The sequence below is a fragment of the Lissotriton helveticus genome, chromosome 12 (assembly GCF_964261635.1).
Source record: "Lissotriton helveticus chromosome 12, aLisHel1.1, whole genome shotgun sequence".
NCBI lineage: Eukaryota > Metazoa > Chordata > Amphibia > Caudata > Salamandridae > Lissotriton > Lissotriton helveticus.
In genome coordinates, this window is record NC_136073.1 from 788222184 (window position 1) to 788239433 (window position 17250).

The 17250-nt window shown below is 49.9% G+C and overlaps 1 protein-coding gene across 1 annotated transcript in view; it reads left to right on the forward strand.

Annotated features, from left to right (window-relative positions):
- Positions 1–214: 214 nt before the first annotated feature.
- Positions 215–17250, forward strand: part of LOC144798141 (cocaine- and amphetamine-regulated transcript protein-like) — a 36934-nt gene continuing 19898 nt past the window's right edge. The window contains exons 1-3 of the mRNA XM_078668893.1: positions 215–221; positions 8365–8391; positions 9063–9073. Of these exons, the coding sequence (XP_078525019.1) occupies positions 215–221; positions 8365–8391; positions 9063–9073 (45 nt within the window). The remainder of the gene's footprint in view (positions 222–8364; positions 8392–9062; positions 9074–17250) is intronic.

Consider the following 17250-nt stretch of genomic DNA (forward strand, 5'->3'; position numbering starts at 1 on the left):
TCCCTCCTGAGGGTCCTTACAGGCCAGAAACCCCTCCTTCTACCTCTAGTAAGTCCCACACAGCCGCAGTGGCGTAGCTATCCCTCTGGCCGCCCGTGGCGGTCCCAGTGTTTGGCGCCCTGCAGCGGCTGCAACGGGGAGCGGGGGTGCTGGTGAGTTTTCTTAATTTGCCACCCAGCGACAAATGCATTGAGGAGGCTTTTGACGCTCCGAGATGGCAGGTAAGACAGGGGAGAGGCCGCCTCCCAAAAACTCGTACCCCCGGGGGCAGACTGCCCCCCCCCCCCCAGCTATGCCACTGCACAGCGGGATTGCTGAGTGGTTGCCGGAGGCTCGCCCCCTTTTCCCACCACTCTGCAAACGCACCTTCAGGCACACTACAAGTTAGGGGTTGAAGTCTCCTTGGATGCTGAGGGTCCTTGGGTGCCAACAAGCCCTCCTGTTACCTCCAGTAAGTTCCAAACAGCTGGATTGCTGAGAGTATTTCTGAGGCCACGCCCCCTTTTTCCACCACTCTACAAACACGCCTCCTGGCGCACTGCTGGTTGGGGGATGAAGTTCCCTTAGCTGCTGAGATTCCTTGGGGGCCAACTACCCCTCCTGTTAACTCCTACGCTGCGGGATTGCTGGGAGGTTGTCGGAGACCATGCCCCCCTTTTCCCACCACTCTGCAAACGCGCCTCCTGGCACCCTGCTGGTTGAGGGATAAACTCCGCTTGGATGCTGAGGGTCCTTGGGGGCCAGGAACCCCTTCTGCTCCCTCCAGTAAGTCTCAGATAGTGGAATTGATGAGAGCAGGTCGAAGTCCCTGTCCCCTATTTCTCCACCACAGTGCAAATGTAACTACTAGTTAAAAAAAACATAGAAATTCACTGAAAAAAACAAAGATTACAGGGATGTTATAGTTAGGAATTAGTATTTAAAAAACCTTACAAATTAACTGAGAAAACCAAAGGTTACAGGAACATTATAGTTAGGCTCAAATTTCACTCCTATAAAACCAGCGGTATTCAGCAGTTATAGTTACCTGAGCTAGCTATAACTCCCCTCCCCGCAATGCACTGCTTTTGACCGCCCATATTACATCACTCATGACATCATTGATGATATCTCAAATTACATCACTGATGACATCATCTACAGAACCACTCACACCCCCATAGAACCTCTCATACACCCACTCCCACACAGCCCCTCACATACCCATACCAGTACTCACACAACCAATCACTTATCCATAGAGCCACTCACACATCCACTCACTCATACAGCCACTCACACACACTCACTATCTCACCCATACAGCCACTCATGCACCCACTCACCAATACAGCCGCTTACACATTCAATCATTCATACACACAGACACTTACACACCCACTCACACACTCTTACAGCCATTCACACTCCCACTCAATCACCAATACAGAAACTCACACAGCCACTCTCTAATTCATACAGGTACTCACACAGCCACTCACTTACCCATACAGCCACTCACACAGACATTCACTTCACTATGGTTGTGAGTGGTGTAATATGGGCAGTCATAAGCAGTGCATTGAGGGTGCAAGTTATAGGTAGCTCAGCTAACTGTAACTGCTGAATTTCACTGGTTTTGCACGAGTGAAATCTTAACCTAATCATAACATCCTGTAACATTTGGGGAAGGGGTGAGAGAAAGTAAGAGAGAAAGAGAGAGAGAGAGGGAGAGAGAAAGAGAGAAAGAGAGAGAGAGAGAGAGGGAGGGAGAAAGAGAGAGAAAGAGAGAAAGAGAGAGAGAGAGGGAGAGGGAGGGAGAAAGAGAGAAAGAGAGAGAGAGAAAGAGAGAAATAGAGAAAGAGAGAGAGAGAGAGAGAGAGAGAGAGAGAGAGAGGGAGGGAGAGGGAGGGAGAAAGAGAGAAGAGAGAGAAAGAGAGAGAGAGAGGGAGAGGGAGGGAGGAAGAGAGAAAGAGAGAGAGAGAGAGAGAGAGAGAGAAAGAGAGAAAGAGAGAGAGAGGGAGAGGGAGGGAGAAGAGAGAAAGAGAGAGAGAGAGAGAAAGAAAGAGAGAAAGAGAGAGAGAGAGGGAGGGAGAAAGAGAGAAAGAGAGAAAGAGAGAGAGGGAGGGAGAGGGAGGGAGAAAGAGAGAAAGAGAGAAAGAGAGAGAGAGAGAGAAAAAGAGAGAAAGAGAGAAAGAGAGAGAGAGGGAGAGGGAGGGAGAAAGAGAGAAAGAGAGAGAGAGAGAGAGAGAGAGAGAGAGAGAGTGAGAGAGAAAGAGAGAAAGAGAGAGAGAGGGAGAGGGAGAGGGAGGGAGAAAGAGAGAGAGAGAGAGAGAGAGAGAGAGAGAGAGAAGAGTGAGAGAGAAAGAGAGAAAGAGAGAGAGAGGGAGAGGGAGGGAGAAAGAGAGAAAGAGAGAAAGAGAGAGAGAGAAAGAGAGAAAGAGAAAAGAGAGAGAGGAGGGAGGGAGAAAGAGAGAAAGAGAGAAAGAGAGAAGAGAAGAGAAGAGAAGAGAAGAGAAGAGAAGAGAAGAGAAGAGAAGAGAAGAGGGGAGAGGAGGGGAGGGGAGGGGAAGGGAAGGGAGGGGAGGGGAGGGGAGGAGAGGAGGAGGAGAGGGAGAGGAGAGGGGGGAGAGGAGAGGGAGAGGAGAGGAGAGAGAGGAGAGAAGGGATGGGAGGGGCGGGAGGGGAGAGGGGAGGAGAGGGTAGGAGAGGGGAGAGAGGGAGAGGGAGAAGGAGAGGGAGAGGAGAGGAGAGGAGAGGAGAGGGGAGGGAGAGGAGAGGAGAGGAGAGGGAGAGCAGAGGAGAGGGAGAGGAGAGGAGAGAAGAGAAGAGAAGAGAAGAGAAGAGAAGAGAAGAGAAGAGAAGAGAAGAGAAGAGAAGAGAAGAGAAGAGAAGAGAAGAGAAGAGAAGAGAAGAGAAGAGAAGAGAAGAGAAGAGAGGTATTACCCAGCTCAATGGAACTTGCATTACGAGTTTCAAATCTGTGGTCAGCTCAGCCATTCATCCTTTGTGAGACTGATAAAATGAGTACCATTGATACTTTTTCGCTGCAGACTAATCTGCTGCCACGTCTTGGAGCGCGGTTTGGTGTCTAGAGAGTGTGTGTGTGTGATGGGGGAGCATATTTAAACCATTTCTTCTCAATGTTCCAAGTACCACCACCCCTGCGCACGAGGGGGCGGGAGGAGAAGAGTCGGTCCTCTTGGGGTGGGGGAGGGGTGAGCCAGGGGGAGCTGAAGTATAAAAGGATGGAGAGAGAGCCATGGTTCACTCCAGCTCTGCTTGAAGACGCCCCGCTCTCCTCACGCAGGACCAGCGCTGCCAGCCTCTGATGGAGCCCAGAAGCGCCCGCCCCCTGGGGGGCCCCTCCGCGGGGCTCCGCGCCCTGCTGCTGGGGCTGCTCCTGTCCTTCATCCTCCTGGGCTGCCGGGCGCAGGGGTCCGAGGAGGGGGCGTCGCAGGAGGACCAGACGCCGCAGCACGGCTACCCGGCCAGGACCCTGGTGAGTCCGGAGGACCGGGGGAGAGGGGTGGGGGCACGCAGCGGGAGACGGGGAGGGGGGGGGGGGGGGGTGCGTCCGTTCTGAAGCCTTGAGAGGACCCGGTGGAGTACCGCGGGGTGGGGGGCGGCTAGGAGACAGCTGATGGTGAACAGCCAAGCTGCACCCTTGTGTGCGGGGTAATAGTGAAACTATTGGACAGCCGATAGTGAACAGCTCAGCTGCACCCACGTATGCCCAGTAATAGTGAAACTAAACTATGGGGCAGCTGATGGTGAACAGCCAAGCTGCACCCTTGTGTGCGGGTCGGGGTAATAGTGAAACTATGAGGCAGTTGATGGTGAACAGTGCAACTGCCCCCTCGTGTGCAGGGCAATAGTGAAATTATGGGAGAGCTCGTGGCGAACAGCGCAGCTGCCCCATCGTGTGCTCCGTGGCGTACACTCACCTGGTGGTTAGTTGGCATGGTTTGTTCATTCGTTCTGTCGCTTGTGACTGGAGCGTGGTCACTGCTGGTGAGCAGCGCACCTGCACTGCCCACTTTCCGAGATTAGTGAAACTGCGAGCAACTGCTGGCGCGTGGTGCACGTTCACCAATTTCCATCTGCAGTGTCAGCGCCTTGAGACCCTCGCGGGTGAGCAGTGCGCGCTACAAATCCTATTCTTGACTGTGTGTGTCACGAATGTAGTGCCTGCGGGTCGTGTAGTACGAGGAGGGCACAGGCCGCGGACCCAGAGAGATCCCAGCGGCTGAAGGCACGGGGTACAGCGGCGCCACTGTGTGATCTGAGGCGGAGGGGCGCAGTGACTTCCAGTGTCCGCTTGCATCCTGGGGGGTTTTAAAGCTCTCTCAGTACCGTTTACACATTGAAATAAATGGACTGGGTTTGCCTAAGATCACAACGTGTCGCCGAGGCTACCACAGGCTCGCCATGCGTCCTCGATGCCAGCAGTAGGAGCCCCGTTGGTGACTACTTTTAAGCGCCGCGAAGCCCCTCTCCATCATCATATAGGAGCTTCCAGGGCCCAGTCCATATATCCATAGGATAAGGCTGCCGAAGGGCCCTAGAGCCCCCCCTGAGGGTGAGTATAGCGCCCCCGCGTGAGATCTCACTGCCTCCCCCGCCCAAAACTGGGCGCTGCTCTCCACCGACCACCCGCCCCCTGTGCGGCGTTTTTTTGTAGCGCCTAGAAGCAGGGCGCTCTTTAGTGCACATTCCTTAATTACTGCACGCGCAGTCCAGCTTCACTTTGGAAGGCGCACAAGACATTTCAATCTAAAAAGGTAAATTGTAATACTGAATTTTTTAATCAGCTGGAGGCTATCAACAAAATAAATAAAACACATAATAACAATAGTAATACAATGTTGATCATATTTGAGCGCTGGTAAGTTAGAAGCATTTTCTTCGTATTTCTGTCGTTGTCTGGGGAGTCTTAGCCCCTAGTATCATCAATATACGTGTTACTTCTATGATTAGGGAACTTTATTAATAGTTTAAGGAGTAGGGCGGTAATATTAAAATATATGGAACAGCAGCATTTAATAATCATTTTAACGTTGTTGGTATCATGATAATGAGATGGATTGGAAACAAATCCCCTGCTCACCGACACTTCTTTTATCAACCCCAGAGGATGAGAGGCTGAGCAGGAACCCGTCATCAGCAGGACCACCAACCCGCCATGCCGCCGTGCCCTATATCATATGATGTGATAGATATGGAATGGGATTATACACTATAATGATCTGATCGAAAAAAGCTTCCTGCCAATGACGAAAGCTTTGGATTAATAAAATAGCGCTTTCTTATGACACCCACATAAATGTCTGATCCCACCTGTGCTCCCCTTCATTTTACAGTGGCTTTTTTCCAGAGGCGTAGCTAGAGCTTGAGGCGCCCGGGGCTAAAATTGTTGCAATTGTTTACCAATCACCGGTTCTTGGTGACATTTTTCTTGGTATTATCGTAAATGTCAGGTGCTTTGAAAGTCTCACAATGAGGTTGTGGATATCTGCATGCGTGCTTCCTAGGTTTAGAAATTCTAATTCGCTAGAAGCATGTGGAAATCCCGCCACCACACAATTCTGTACTGCACCTCTCCTGAAACACAAACTTTCTTTTAAGTAATGTGTTAGTAGAAAGAGGAACATGAGGCACTGTAAAAGTATACTTCATTCCAAACAAATTTTTAACATTGCCCATAATGTTGTTAGCTCTAAAATTTGATGCGTCAATTTCACACTTTTTTTTAAGAAATATTGATTTATAAGTCGCGTAATTGAAGCCAGTTTCCTTTTAATATGTTATATGCCTTAATGACAAAACAGGCAATTTGGCAAATCCAAGTAAATAGTAATACATGAGTGTGCACTAGGTTATTCGTATACTGAGCAGATCACAAAAAATTTAAAGGGATATTCTGCACGCTTTACATTCACAGCAGAGTTGTAAGATATATTGGTCTGACAGTACAGCATTCTGTGGTTTGGGGTAACAAAATCTTGAAAGCACCGGATTGAAACGGATTTCTTTCCCTCAAAAGAGATTCAGAAACATCTTTCATCTTTTTAGCAAATCCCACAAAGGCTTGTCTTTGCCACTTACAAAGCCAAAGGGCAAGAAGTCGCAAAGGGCAACAGCTTATTAGAGACAATTATGCCTTGTGGATGGAATATTTTGCTAGGAATTATTGTCAGACTCTTCTGTTGTGCACATCCATCAGAAATGCGAAAGTCAGTGTCTACTTTATTTGGGGACACTGTGTTCGAATCGTTCCCAAATAAATTATAAAGGCCGCCGTGGCCGCAACGGGCCTCCAGTGGCGGACGCCTCAAAGATGGTGCCGCCTGGGGCAGACCGCCACACCCCCTAGCTACGCCACTGCTTTTTTCCCACTTAGGGCCCGATTCTGATGCGGGTTGGAAAGCTCTCCCACCTAGGGCCTGATTCTGATGCGGTTAGGAAGGCCTCCTAACAGCATTTGCTCCTTCCAAATCGGATCGGGAACGTGTCTTCCCAACCCAGGGCCCAATTATGATGCGGCTAGGAACATATGCTCCCATTGAAGTCAATGGGAGTTCAACCAAATCGTATCGGGAAGCATCCGGATGCATTGTACTCCGTCGGTCGGACTCTCCAGATCCGAGTGGGTCGGCAACCATTTCCAACCCGATTCGGTCGGGAAGCATTTCCAACCTGCATCAGAATCAGTCCCAAAGTGTTAGGTGGCTTACAAAACGTGTCCTATAGTGGAAATAATTATTTACACATTTTATACATGTATTCACCTGTTTAGAAGATTGGGCCTGTGTGTTGCAATATTTTGTACACACCACATGTCACATAACCTCTTTTTACGTAAACTGCAGGTGCGTCACTCTTTGCAATGGCGCTCCTTTTCTCTACCTCGAGGTGCAGGGGCTGAAAGGATGAGCCTGTTCTGCCAGGGTTCGAAGTGCAGACAGACCGAAGACTTGCTGCTTACACAAAATTCCCTTCAGCAGGCGCATTAACCCACTCAGCGGTCTGGCCATCTAGAACCTCTTTATGGATTCACTTTTAAGCTGACAGGAAGCTCCGGTGATTGGCCCCGTATGCGCGCAGAGTCAGCGGCTCACGAGCCCCGGGGAGTTGTGCACTTTGAAGGGTTTCAGTTATTTAATAATGTATTTTATGTTTAGTGCTTTCGCCAGCCCCTGGCGTCACCCTTCAGCACAGCACGGTAAATTAAGGACGTCGCGCCTTCCTAATGTGTGTACTGATACATTTTGAAAGCTTCTCACAACAGAGCTAATGTGCCTCAAACCCTCACACATATATTACAGAAGAAGGGAACCCCGCCATTTCAGAGACTCTGGAGAAATGAACAGTTTAGTAAACAAAAGTAATTCACTTAGGCCATTAATCTCCTGCACAGTGGAGGCTGCTATGGGGCAGGGGTGGTTGGAAGGAAGAGGGGGATAAAAAAATCACTTACCTGCCGGCCGCCACTTCTCCTCCGCGGTGGCGTAATGGAACTTGAGCCCCCCCTGCAAACTACATGGAGGGGGGCCCCCCTCCCATCCTCCGTGCCAGTCTAGAGCTCTCAGGCCAGCGACCCGCCATACTGCAGGGGATGCGGGGCAATTATTACGCCACTGTCACCAATCCAGCCGTTATAAGTAACACTGGATGGTGGAGTCAAAGGTTGGGCTTAGTCTGCCAGCAGGCTGTCATAGGTGGTGGCCAATTCATTACTGGGTCCCTGCCATCAGTAGGCCGGGGGGGGGGGGGAAGTTTGCCCAATTTTAGGTGGGTTTCCTGATGCAGACTCCTGTCATGATATACAACATCGGGCCCACTCATCGTTCAGTTTTGACAAAAGTGCATCCACTGCTCCTTCTCGTTTCCGTTTTAAAACATTAGACAATGCTTCAATGCAGTATTTCAAAAGCAGATGTAACTATAAAGAGCACATTTTGAAAATACATTTTTATTAGTAGACAATAGCAATCTTAAGAGGCATTGCATAGCTCCAGACACACTGTGACCCCAATTCCATCACAGTCTCTCTCTCTCTCTCTCTCTCTCTCTCTCTCTCTCTCTCTCTCTCAATGTGTCAGTCTCTCTCGCTCAGTCGGTGAGTCTCTCTCAGTCAGTCAGTCTGTCAGTCAGTCAGTCTCCCTGTCAGTCTGTCAGTCAGTCGGTCTCTCTCTCTGTGTCAGTCAGTCTCTCTCAGTCAGTCAGTCTGTCAGTCAGTCAGTCTCTCTCTCTGTCAGTCTCTCTAAGTCAGTCCCTCTCTCTGCCAGCCAGTCTGTCAGTCTATCTCTCTCTGTCAGTCAGTCTCTCTCAGTCAGTCAGTCTGTCAGTCAGTCTCTCTCTCTCGCTCTCTCTCTCTGGCAGTCTCTCTCTCAGTCACTCTCTCTCTCAGTCAGTCTCTCTCTCTCAATCAGTCTCTCTCAGTCAGTCAGTCTCTCTCTCTTAGTCTCTCTGTCAGTATCTCTGTCAGGCTCTCTCTCTCAGCCTCTCTATCTAGGTCTCTCTCTCTCAGTCTCTCTCTCTCTCAGTCAGTCTTTCAGACAGTCTCTCTCTCCCTCTGTCAGACTCTCTCAGTCAGTCATTCTCTCTCTCTCGCAGTCAGCCAGTCTCTCTCAGTCAGTCTCTGTCTCTCTGTCAGTCAGTGACTCTCTCTGTCAGTCAGTATCTCTCTCTGGCAGTCAGTCTCTCTCTCTGTCAGTCAGTCTCTCTTTGTGAGTCTCTCTCTCTCAGTCAGTCTCTCTCTGTCAGTCAGTCTCTCTCTCTCTGTTGGCCAGTCTCTCTTTCTCTGTCAGTCTCTCAGTCTCCCTCAGTCAGTCTCTCTCCCAGTCAGTCTCTCTCTCTCTCTTAGTCTCCCCCTCTCTCTGTCAGTCAGCCTCTCTCTCCCAGTCAGTCTCTCTCTCTCCCAGTCAGCCAGTCTCTCTCAGTCAGTCATTCTCTCTCTACCTCAGTCAGTCAGTCTCTCTCTCTGTCAGTCTCTCTCTCAGTCAGTCTCTCTCTCAGTCAGCATCTCTCTCAGTCAGTCTTCTCTCAGTCAGTCTTCTCCGTCAGTCTCTCTCAGTCAGTCAGTCTCTGCCGCGCTCTCTCTGTCTCTCTCTCTCTGTCAGTCAGTATCTCTCTACCTCAGTCAGTCAGTCTCTGTCAGTCAGTCAGTCTCTCTCTCTCTGTCAGTCAGTCAGTCACTCTCTCAGTCAGCCAGTCTCTCTCTCTCAGTCAGTTTATCGGTCAGTCAGTATTCAGTCTCTGAGTCAGTCAGTCAGTCTCTACTCTTTCTCCACTCTCTCCATTCTCTCTCTCAACTCTGTCCACTCTATCGCTACTGTCTCTCTCTCCACTGTCTCTCTATCCACTTTCTCTCTCCACTCTCTCTCCACCCTCTCTATACTCTTTCTCTCTCTCTCCACTCTCTCTCTCCAATGTCTCCCTCCACTCTCTACTCTCTCTCCACTCCACTCTCTCTCTCTACTCTCTCTCTCTACTCTCTCTCTCCACTCTCTCTCTACTCTCTCTCCACCCTCTCCACTCTCTCTCTCTCCTCTCTCTCTCTCCACTCTCTCTCGCTCACTCTCTCCACTGTCTCTCCACTCTCTACACTCTCTCCACTGTCTCCCTCCACTCTCTCTCTCTACACTCTCTCTCCACTGTCTCCCTCCACTCTCTCTCTCCACTCTCTCTCCACTGTCTCTCTCCACTCTCTCTCCACTGTCTCCCTCCACTTTCTCTCTCCACTCTCTCTCCACTGTCTCTCTCCACTCTCTCTTTCTCCACTCTCTCTCCGCTGTCTCCCTCCACTCTCTCTCTCCACTCTCTGTCTCTCTCCACTCTCTCTCTCTCCACTCTCTCTCCACTGTCTCCCTCCACTCTCTCTCTCCACTCTCTCTCTCTACTCTCTCTCTCCACTCTCTCTCTACTCTCTCTCCACCCTCTCCACTCTCTCTCTCTCCTCTCTCTCTCCACTCTCTCTCGCTCACTCTCTCCACTGTCTCTCCACTCTCTACACTCTCTCCACTGTCTCCCTCCACTCTCTCTCTCTCCACTCTCTCTCCACTGTCTCCCTCCACTCTCTCTCTCCACTCTCTCTCCACTGTCTCTCTCCACTCTCTCTTTCTCCACTTTCTCTCTTTCTCCACTCTCTCTCTCCACTCTCTCCCCACTCTCTCCCACTCTCCCTCACAAAGTAGTGTGCGTTCCATGGGCGTCCGCAGAAATGTTTGGGGCGGGACATTTTTAACTTCATCACCATCCCCCTTGCACCCTTCTCCCCTCTGCCTTGCACTCTTCTCACCCTCCCTCTTGCACCCTTCTCCCCCTTCCCCTCCCCTTGTACCCTACTCCACCTCCGCCTTGCACCCTTTTCTACCATGCACCATTCTCCCCTCTGCCTTGCACCCTTCTCCCCTCTGCCTTGTACCCTTCTCCCCTCTGCCTTGCACCCTAATCCTCTCTGCCTTGCACCCTATTCCTCTCTGCCTAGCACCCTACTCCTCCTCCGCCTTGTACCCTTTTCTACCTTGCACAATTCTCCCCTCTCCCTTGCACCATTCTCCCCTCCCCCTTGCACCCTTCTCCCCCCCTTGTACCCTACTTCACCTCCGCCTTGCACCCTTTTTTTTACCTTGCACCATTCTCCCTCTGCCTTCACCCTTCTCCCCTCTGCCTTGCACCCTTCTCCCCCTCCGCCTTGCACCCTTTTCTACCTTGCACAATTTTCCCCTCTGCCTTGCACCCTTCTCCTCTCTGGCTTGCACCCTTCTCCTCTCTGCCTTGCACCCTTCTCCCCGGATGTATGACGTTACAACGCATACTTTTACAGCGCCTACCTTTATATCGTAAGTTTTACAACGCATACCATTACAACGCATAATGCTTTTGGGCGCTGGATAGTGAATAGTTTAATTTACTATTCCAACTCCAGTCCCCGTGGATAGTAGGGAAGGTGTTGGATAGTACATTAAACCTATTCCCTATCCTAGAGCGCCCCCCAGCGCTATGCGTTGTAATGGTTTGCGTTGTAAAAGTTGCGTTGTAATGGTAGTTCGTTGTAAAAGTTTCGTTGTAAAGGCTGTATACCTTCTCCCCTCTACCTTGCACTCTTCTCCTCTCTGCCTTGCACCCTTCTCCTCTCTGCCTTGCACCCTTCTCCCCTCTACCTTGCACCCTTCTCCCCTCTACCTTGCACCCGTCTCCCCTCTACATTTCACCCTTCTCCTCTCTGCCTTGCACCCTTCTCTACCTTGCACCCTTGTCCCCTCTACCTTGCACCCTTCTCCTCTCTGACTTGCACCCTTCTCCTCTCTGCTTTGCCCCCCTTCTCCTCTCTGCTTTGCACCCTTCTCCTCTCTGCCTTGCACCCTTCTCCTCTCTGCCTTGCACCCTCCTCTACCTTGCACCCTTCTCCCCTCTGCCTTGCACCCTTGTCCCCTCCGCCTTGCACCCTTCTCCCATCTACCTTGCATCCTTCTCCTCTCTGTCTTGCATCCTTCTCCTCTCTGCCTTGCACCCTTCTCTACCTTGCACCCTTCTCCTCTCTGCCTTGCACCCTTCTCTACCTTGCACCCTTCTCCTCTCTGTCTTGAACCCTTCTCTACCTTGCACCCTTCTCCTCTCTGCCTTGCACCCTTCTCTACCTTGCACCCTTCTCCTCTCTGCCTTGCACCCTTCTCTACCTTGCACCCTTCTCCTCTCTGCCTTGCACCCTTCTCTACCTTGCACCCTTCTCCTCTCTGCCTTGCACCCTTCTCTACCTTGCACCCTTCTCCTCTCTGCCTTGCACCCTTCTCCTCTCTACCTTGCACCCTTCTCCTCTCTGCCTTGCACCCTTCTCCTCTCTACCTTGCACCCTTCTCCCCTCTACCTTGCACCCTTCTCCCCTCTGCCTTGCACCCTTCCCAATCCCCCTTTCCCCCCTGCGGTGCTTCTAACAGTGCTTACCTGAGTGCACCATTTGCTGCCTCATCCCTTCTCATATGAGCTTTGCCCTGGAGAATGCTCTCTCTGGGGGCCCCCCCTCCCACCCTTGTCAGGGTCTCGAGCAGTGCTCTGTGCTGTCTCCTGCTCTCTGGGGCCCCCACCCCACCCCATCCTTGTCCCTGTCTCTTCTCTTCTCTTGTGGGGTGGGCTTTGCTTATGGAGAGGAGAGAGTGGGGGCCGGGCTCTGGGCTGCCTCAGAGGAGCAGTGTAGACTGCTGTCTCTGGGCCCCCACCCCCATCCTCTTTCCGGGCCTTGCACACTAACTGAAGAGAAACAATGTATGTTGATACTTTGTTTCTCTTCAGTCAGAGGGAGGGGGTGAGGGGCTCCGAGCAGGCTGCACCTGCTTTAGACCAGATGGAGGGAGGCTTAAGCCTCTCTCACATCTCTCAGAGGAGCTGAGGGGGGCCGGCCCCCTTCATTAACTGAAGATAGTGGCCCCCCCACATCGTGGGGGCTGCGGGGGGGGGGGGGGGGGGTTTGTTACACCCCTGCTCCTCCGTCCTCTTCGGGCGAAGCAGGAAGCAGACTACCTTAAGCCAATAGCTATGCTGCTGTCATCAGCATGTCAACAGTGTCATGATTGGTCTGAGTGCTGTGGGTCTGCTCAGATGGGCAGTGGGAGCCGGGGCATGTTCTCCACCCTGGCTGTTCCACCCAGGCTGTGCAATACAGCGGGGTGGAGAACATGCTAAGTCCGCATGACAGTTTGGACCTGCCCAAGACAGCCAGCCAAACCGTCATGCGCAGTAAGAAGTGCTCACGACTCCTCCCCCTGGTCTGTGGGCAGCCCCGCCCACACCTTCAGAGCCAGTACAGAAAAATCAAATGATAATGTGGTGTTATTATTATTTTATTTTTTCTGTGGGGCGCCGCTTCTCGTAAGTGTGAAAACACATAGGGCCCGATTTGGATGTCGGGAGGAGAGCCTCCGACCAGCGGTCGGAAGGTCTCATCCCAACATCCTGAACTTTCCCTCCAACCCCTGTATTTTGATTTTGATTACGGTGGTCGGAGGGAAACCGCTAGGGGATTCAGCTCCTCTTCAATGACGGAGGAGCCAGTCTCGGCTCTGCCATCGGGATTACGATGTCAATTTCTGTCAACCTTTCCATGTCGGCCTTTCCAACATGGGAAAGGCTGTCAGAAAGCGACATTGTGGCCCCCTAGTGGGCTCCCTTCCCCCTGGCTCTCCGCTGAGGTGCCTTTGGGGAACCTACGGTGCCCCGCTGAAAATCCCTCCACCGTTTCTCAATGGGAGTTTGTGCTGCGGGCGGTTTCCGCTTGTCCGCCCGCCGCACAAGCTCTCATAGAGAAATGGGACTTTGCTGCTGAACCAGGTCTGCGGAACCCCGGATCTATGGTTGGGCGGTTCCCTCACCAAAAAGGTGTCGGTTGGAGGCAACTTTGACCGACATCGCAATGAGGGCCATAGTGTCCTAGTTAACATGATGATCAAACAGTACATAGTTTCCAGGCTAAGCAGAGCAGCAGGTCACTGAACAAATTAATTTATTCATTGCATATTATTGAAGCAACATTGCAAATGTATGTGCAGATCTGGTAATGTTATACGTGAGAGGAGAAAAATGATGGGGTATGGGGGGGATCTGCAGCGAGGCTAAGTTCTCGGGACTTGTTATGGTGAGATCACGAATAAGAGTACGGATTAAGGATACGCTTATTGGAGGGTGAGGGTTAAATGTTGTTTCTGGCTCAAGGTTACTAAATTAGAAGTGACACGTGCCGCTGCACAGTGCATGATTCTATGAAAAGGTTGACTTGTCACCTTTATGGCACTTATTCCTGCATTCGGGTGTCAAATGGTACTAATGATGTGAAACCTTCGCCCAGATAATGCACTGCCAGCATGAAAAATTGACGAAATAATGAGGTTATACTGTCACAATATGTGGCGCTATATTCCGCATAATTTGCTTTTCCTTGCCACACAATTCCGTCAAATCTGCCACATAACGTGTTCCTCCCTTGCCACATAATTCTAGTGGCCCTGATTATGCAATGTAGATATTGACATTGCTCAGACCTCTATATGAAAGCAATAAAACTGATCTGAGTGAGATCTTTTTATATTGGCTGGGGCAATATTTGTCTTTTCTGAAACGATACACCGTACTTACAGGTCACTTTTTTTAATTATGACAAGCAGGGCCGGACTGGGAACTGAAAGCAGCCCTGGCAAATTTTGCAAGACCAGCCCCCGTCCGGCGCGTAGCAGACCAGCCCCCGTCCCCCCAAGAAAATTTTGAAAAACGACAGACCAAAATGGTGAATTTTACAGCATATTTTTCATTACATATTTAAATTGTATCAACTTTCAAAGCACAGTAAACAGTAGATGATGACCTTAAAGAACATCAGGTTACCCACCCAGTCATATGTATTCATAGGCATTCTTTCAGAGAGCACCAAAAATAGACACAAGTAGTGAATCAGAGAGAACAAAGTAAAAGTGAGACCAACCCCCACATGGTGTGTAGGGAGACACGCAGAGTGACGCATGAACTTGTCATGGAGTGCCTTCGTGTTTCATTTTAGTGGTGTTTTTGTTATATATTACAATAGAGGACTATTCCCCCCGTTACCACACAGAAGAATCAAATTGCTGTTCGGGGTCGCAGATCCATGTAATTAGAATAAAGCCATCTTTCATCCCAAGTTTCTGTCCGTTGTGAAGTTATGACCAGCATACATTGTAACTTCATAAACTCCCACTCCTGGCTGGCTGTGAGGCACTGCCAAGCACAGGCTGATCACGTGAAGCCATTTTCTTTGTTGCAGTCCATTTTATGAATTATGGGAAAAAGCCATTTTGTAGCAGAAAGAACATTTGTGTTTTTTTCAATCAAAAAGCAATGCACGAAAAATGGCCCTTTGTGATGTCATTTTAACATTGCACCTTAACAAAAATTTTCAGAAGGCATTGCAACAAAGAGGCTTTCTCATGAGCGAAGAAAATGTGGTTAATTGTTAGGGGTCAGGAGACGATCTGTAGAACCGGCCACATAGCCCCATTGGTCTAACACATCTACTGCCAAAATGGCTGCATCCTGCAGGCTACATGCTTAAATGCCGTCCTGCTGACTCGGCCTGTTACCCTCACAAAGTCATTAAAACGAGTACAACTCAGTTGTGTTATCGAAGTAACTGTCATTAAAAGAGCTTTAGGGCTGTCGCAGCAAACGCTACAATACACACAATAAATATTTGCATTGTTTTACAGCGCTTTAAAATGGGGATTAGCCTGTTTTTAAGCACTCCTAGGTTTCTTTGGATGCGGACTTTCAACCAGGCAGAGGTCTAGTGTCTGCCTTAGCATCACACAATTTGGTCACCTGTGGGTCCAAGGGTGTCTGTCAGTTGTGCTTCCACAGCTGGGCTGTTAGAACACGAATTTGCCATAACAGATTCACTATATTGGAGTGAACCGCCTCAGAAAGTTTCCCTTCGACCCTTTCCCTGGAAATACCAGGCGTATGAATTTGCATGCTGTTCAGATGAGCTGATGCTGGTTGGCATGCAGCCCGCTTTAAGGCATGGCATTGCATTTTCTTTTAATGGGTAACTCTAGACTTACTAAAAACAAGCCTCTCTCTGGACTTTGCTCTTCTCTTTTTTAGGTCTGGCATTAACCAAGACGGTTTGATTTTATTACAACAATGCATATCATTTTGGGGTTTTACAAAGAAAGTGACAAACCAAAACACTAACTCAAAGCCAAAAGACTGTCAGCCACAGCCTAGGCCTGTTGGATTTGACAATGCTTATTTAGTCTTGCCTCTGGGCAGGCCTATTGCCCGTGGATTAGGGGCTTAGACAAGGATGAAGAAGATGACATTGGCATTGGGTTGAGTATTCCAGCGGCAGGCACACTGCTGCCAGCGCAGTCCTAAAGCACAACGCAGTGAAGCAAGCTAGATTGGTGCACAAAGGGCAACAAACGGTTTAATTGACGGTACAACGTCACAACGTTAATTTATATTTATACAGTTTGAACATGGCTTCAAGGTGTTTGATGGCATGATAGGATATGATGAGACCCATGATTTTTTTTGGGGGGGGGGGGAAGGGAGGGATCATATTTCCACTATTTTCTACAAACAAAACGTAGTTTTAGAGCTGGACAGTAAGTTGCAGCAGCTCATGCCAGCAGCCACTTTTTCCTACAGCACGTTTTGTAGTTATTAAAGTTAAAGAGGAAGCTGTGGTGGTACACGCTCGGTGCCATTTTGAAAATCCACCTGTTGTTTGAGGCCTTTGTGCGATGAGCAGGTGGAGGCTGTTCACCTATGCACCCCACAGCTACCACATGGCGCACATAGCAGAGGCAATATTTAATGCGTCCAAAAGCATATTGAAAACGTTGGACCTGCCAGATATGAAATGACTTAATCTGCGCGGAACAAGAGGTCAAAAATAGAGGTGGCATTTTGATTTTAAAAAAAAACAAAACAGGGACTGCCCCCGAAAAACAGGACGATTAAGTAACATACGAGCAGAGGCCTCCCCTCCTGATCTTACATGCGGTGGCCCGGCTTTAAAAGTTAGTCATTGGACCTAGCCCTACTTAGGTGGAGCAAAAGATAAAACATGTTTTCATTAGAAAAGTTCGAATTGTAATCAATGCGTGACGTTGAAGGGTGTCATGGTTTCTAATGCAAATAAGGTACCACCCCCGTTAACCTGTTTGGTACTAAAATACATCCATAGTTATGGTGCAGTGGACCCCTCTCACCACTGCTCCAGTGCCACTGCACCTGGTGCACTGATGACCACTGCTCCCCTACACCATAAACCTGTAAATATGCAGTAATGGTTTAATTATATCTGATATCTTGGTGAACAATAGCATATACCTGTGCAACAAAGCCTCAAATGCTGTCTCTCGTCCCATAAGTAGTTGCATTTCAGCTAAGTTGCACGTGCATGCGGTCTTATTTGTAAATGTGCAACTCTTAAAAAATGCCATGTTTAAAACTTGACACGATGTGTTTCTTTCTGACAGAAATGCATTTCCTGCGCAGCGACAAATGCACTGGGACTCCCAGTGTCTGCTGTTGGTGGTGGGGTCGGTCAGTGTCGGGTCACGGACGGTGGCACAGGCAGAGGGGGGTCGGGCTAGGCCTAGGCGGCGGCGCTAGTAGCCAGTCCACTGCCAGTAGCCAGCCATTAGAATAAAATTAATTTATGGGCCTGGGCCTGGCGGGACTCACGTAGCGCTGGAGAAGCAAATGCCAGCCTGCTTCTTTACTTTCAAGTTT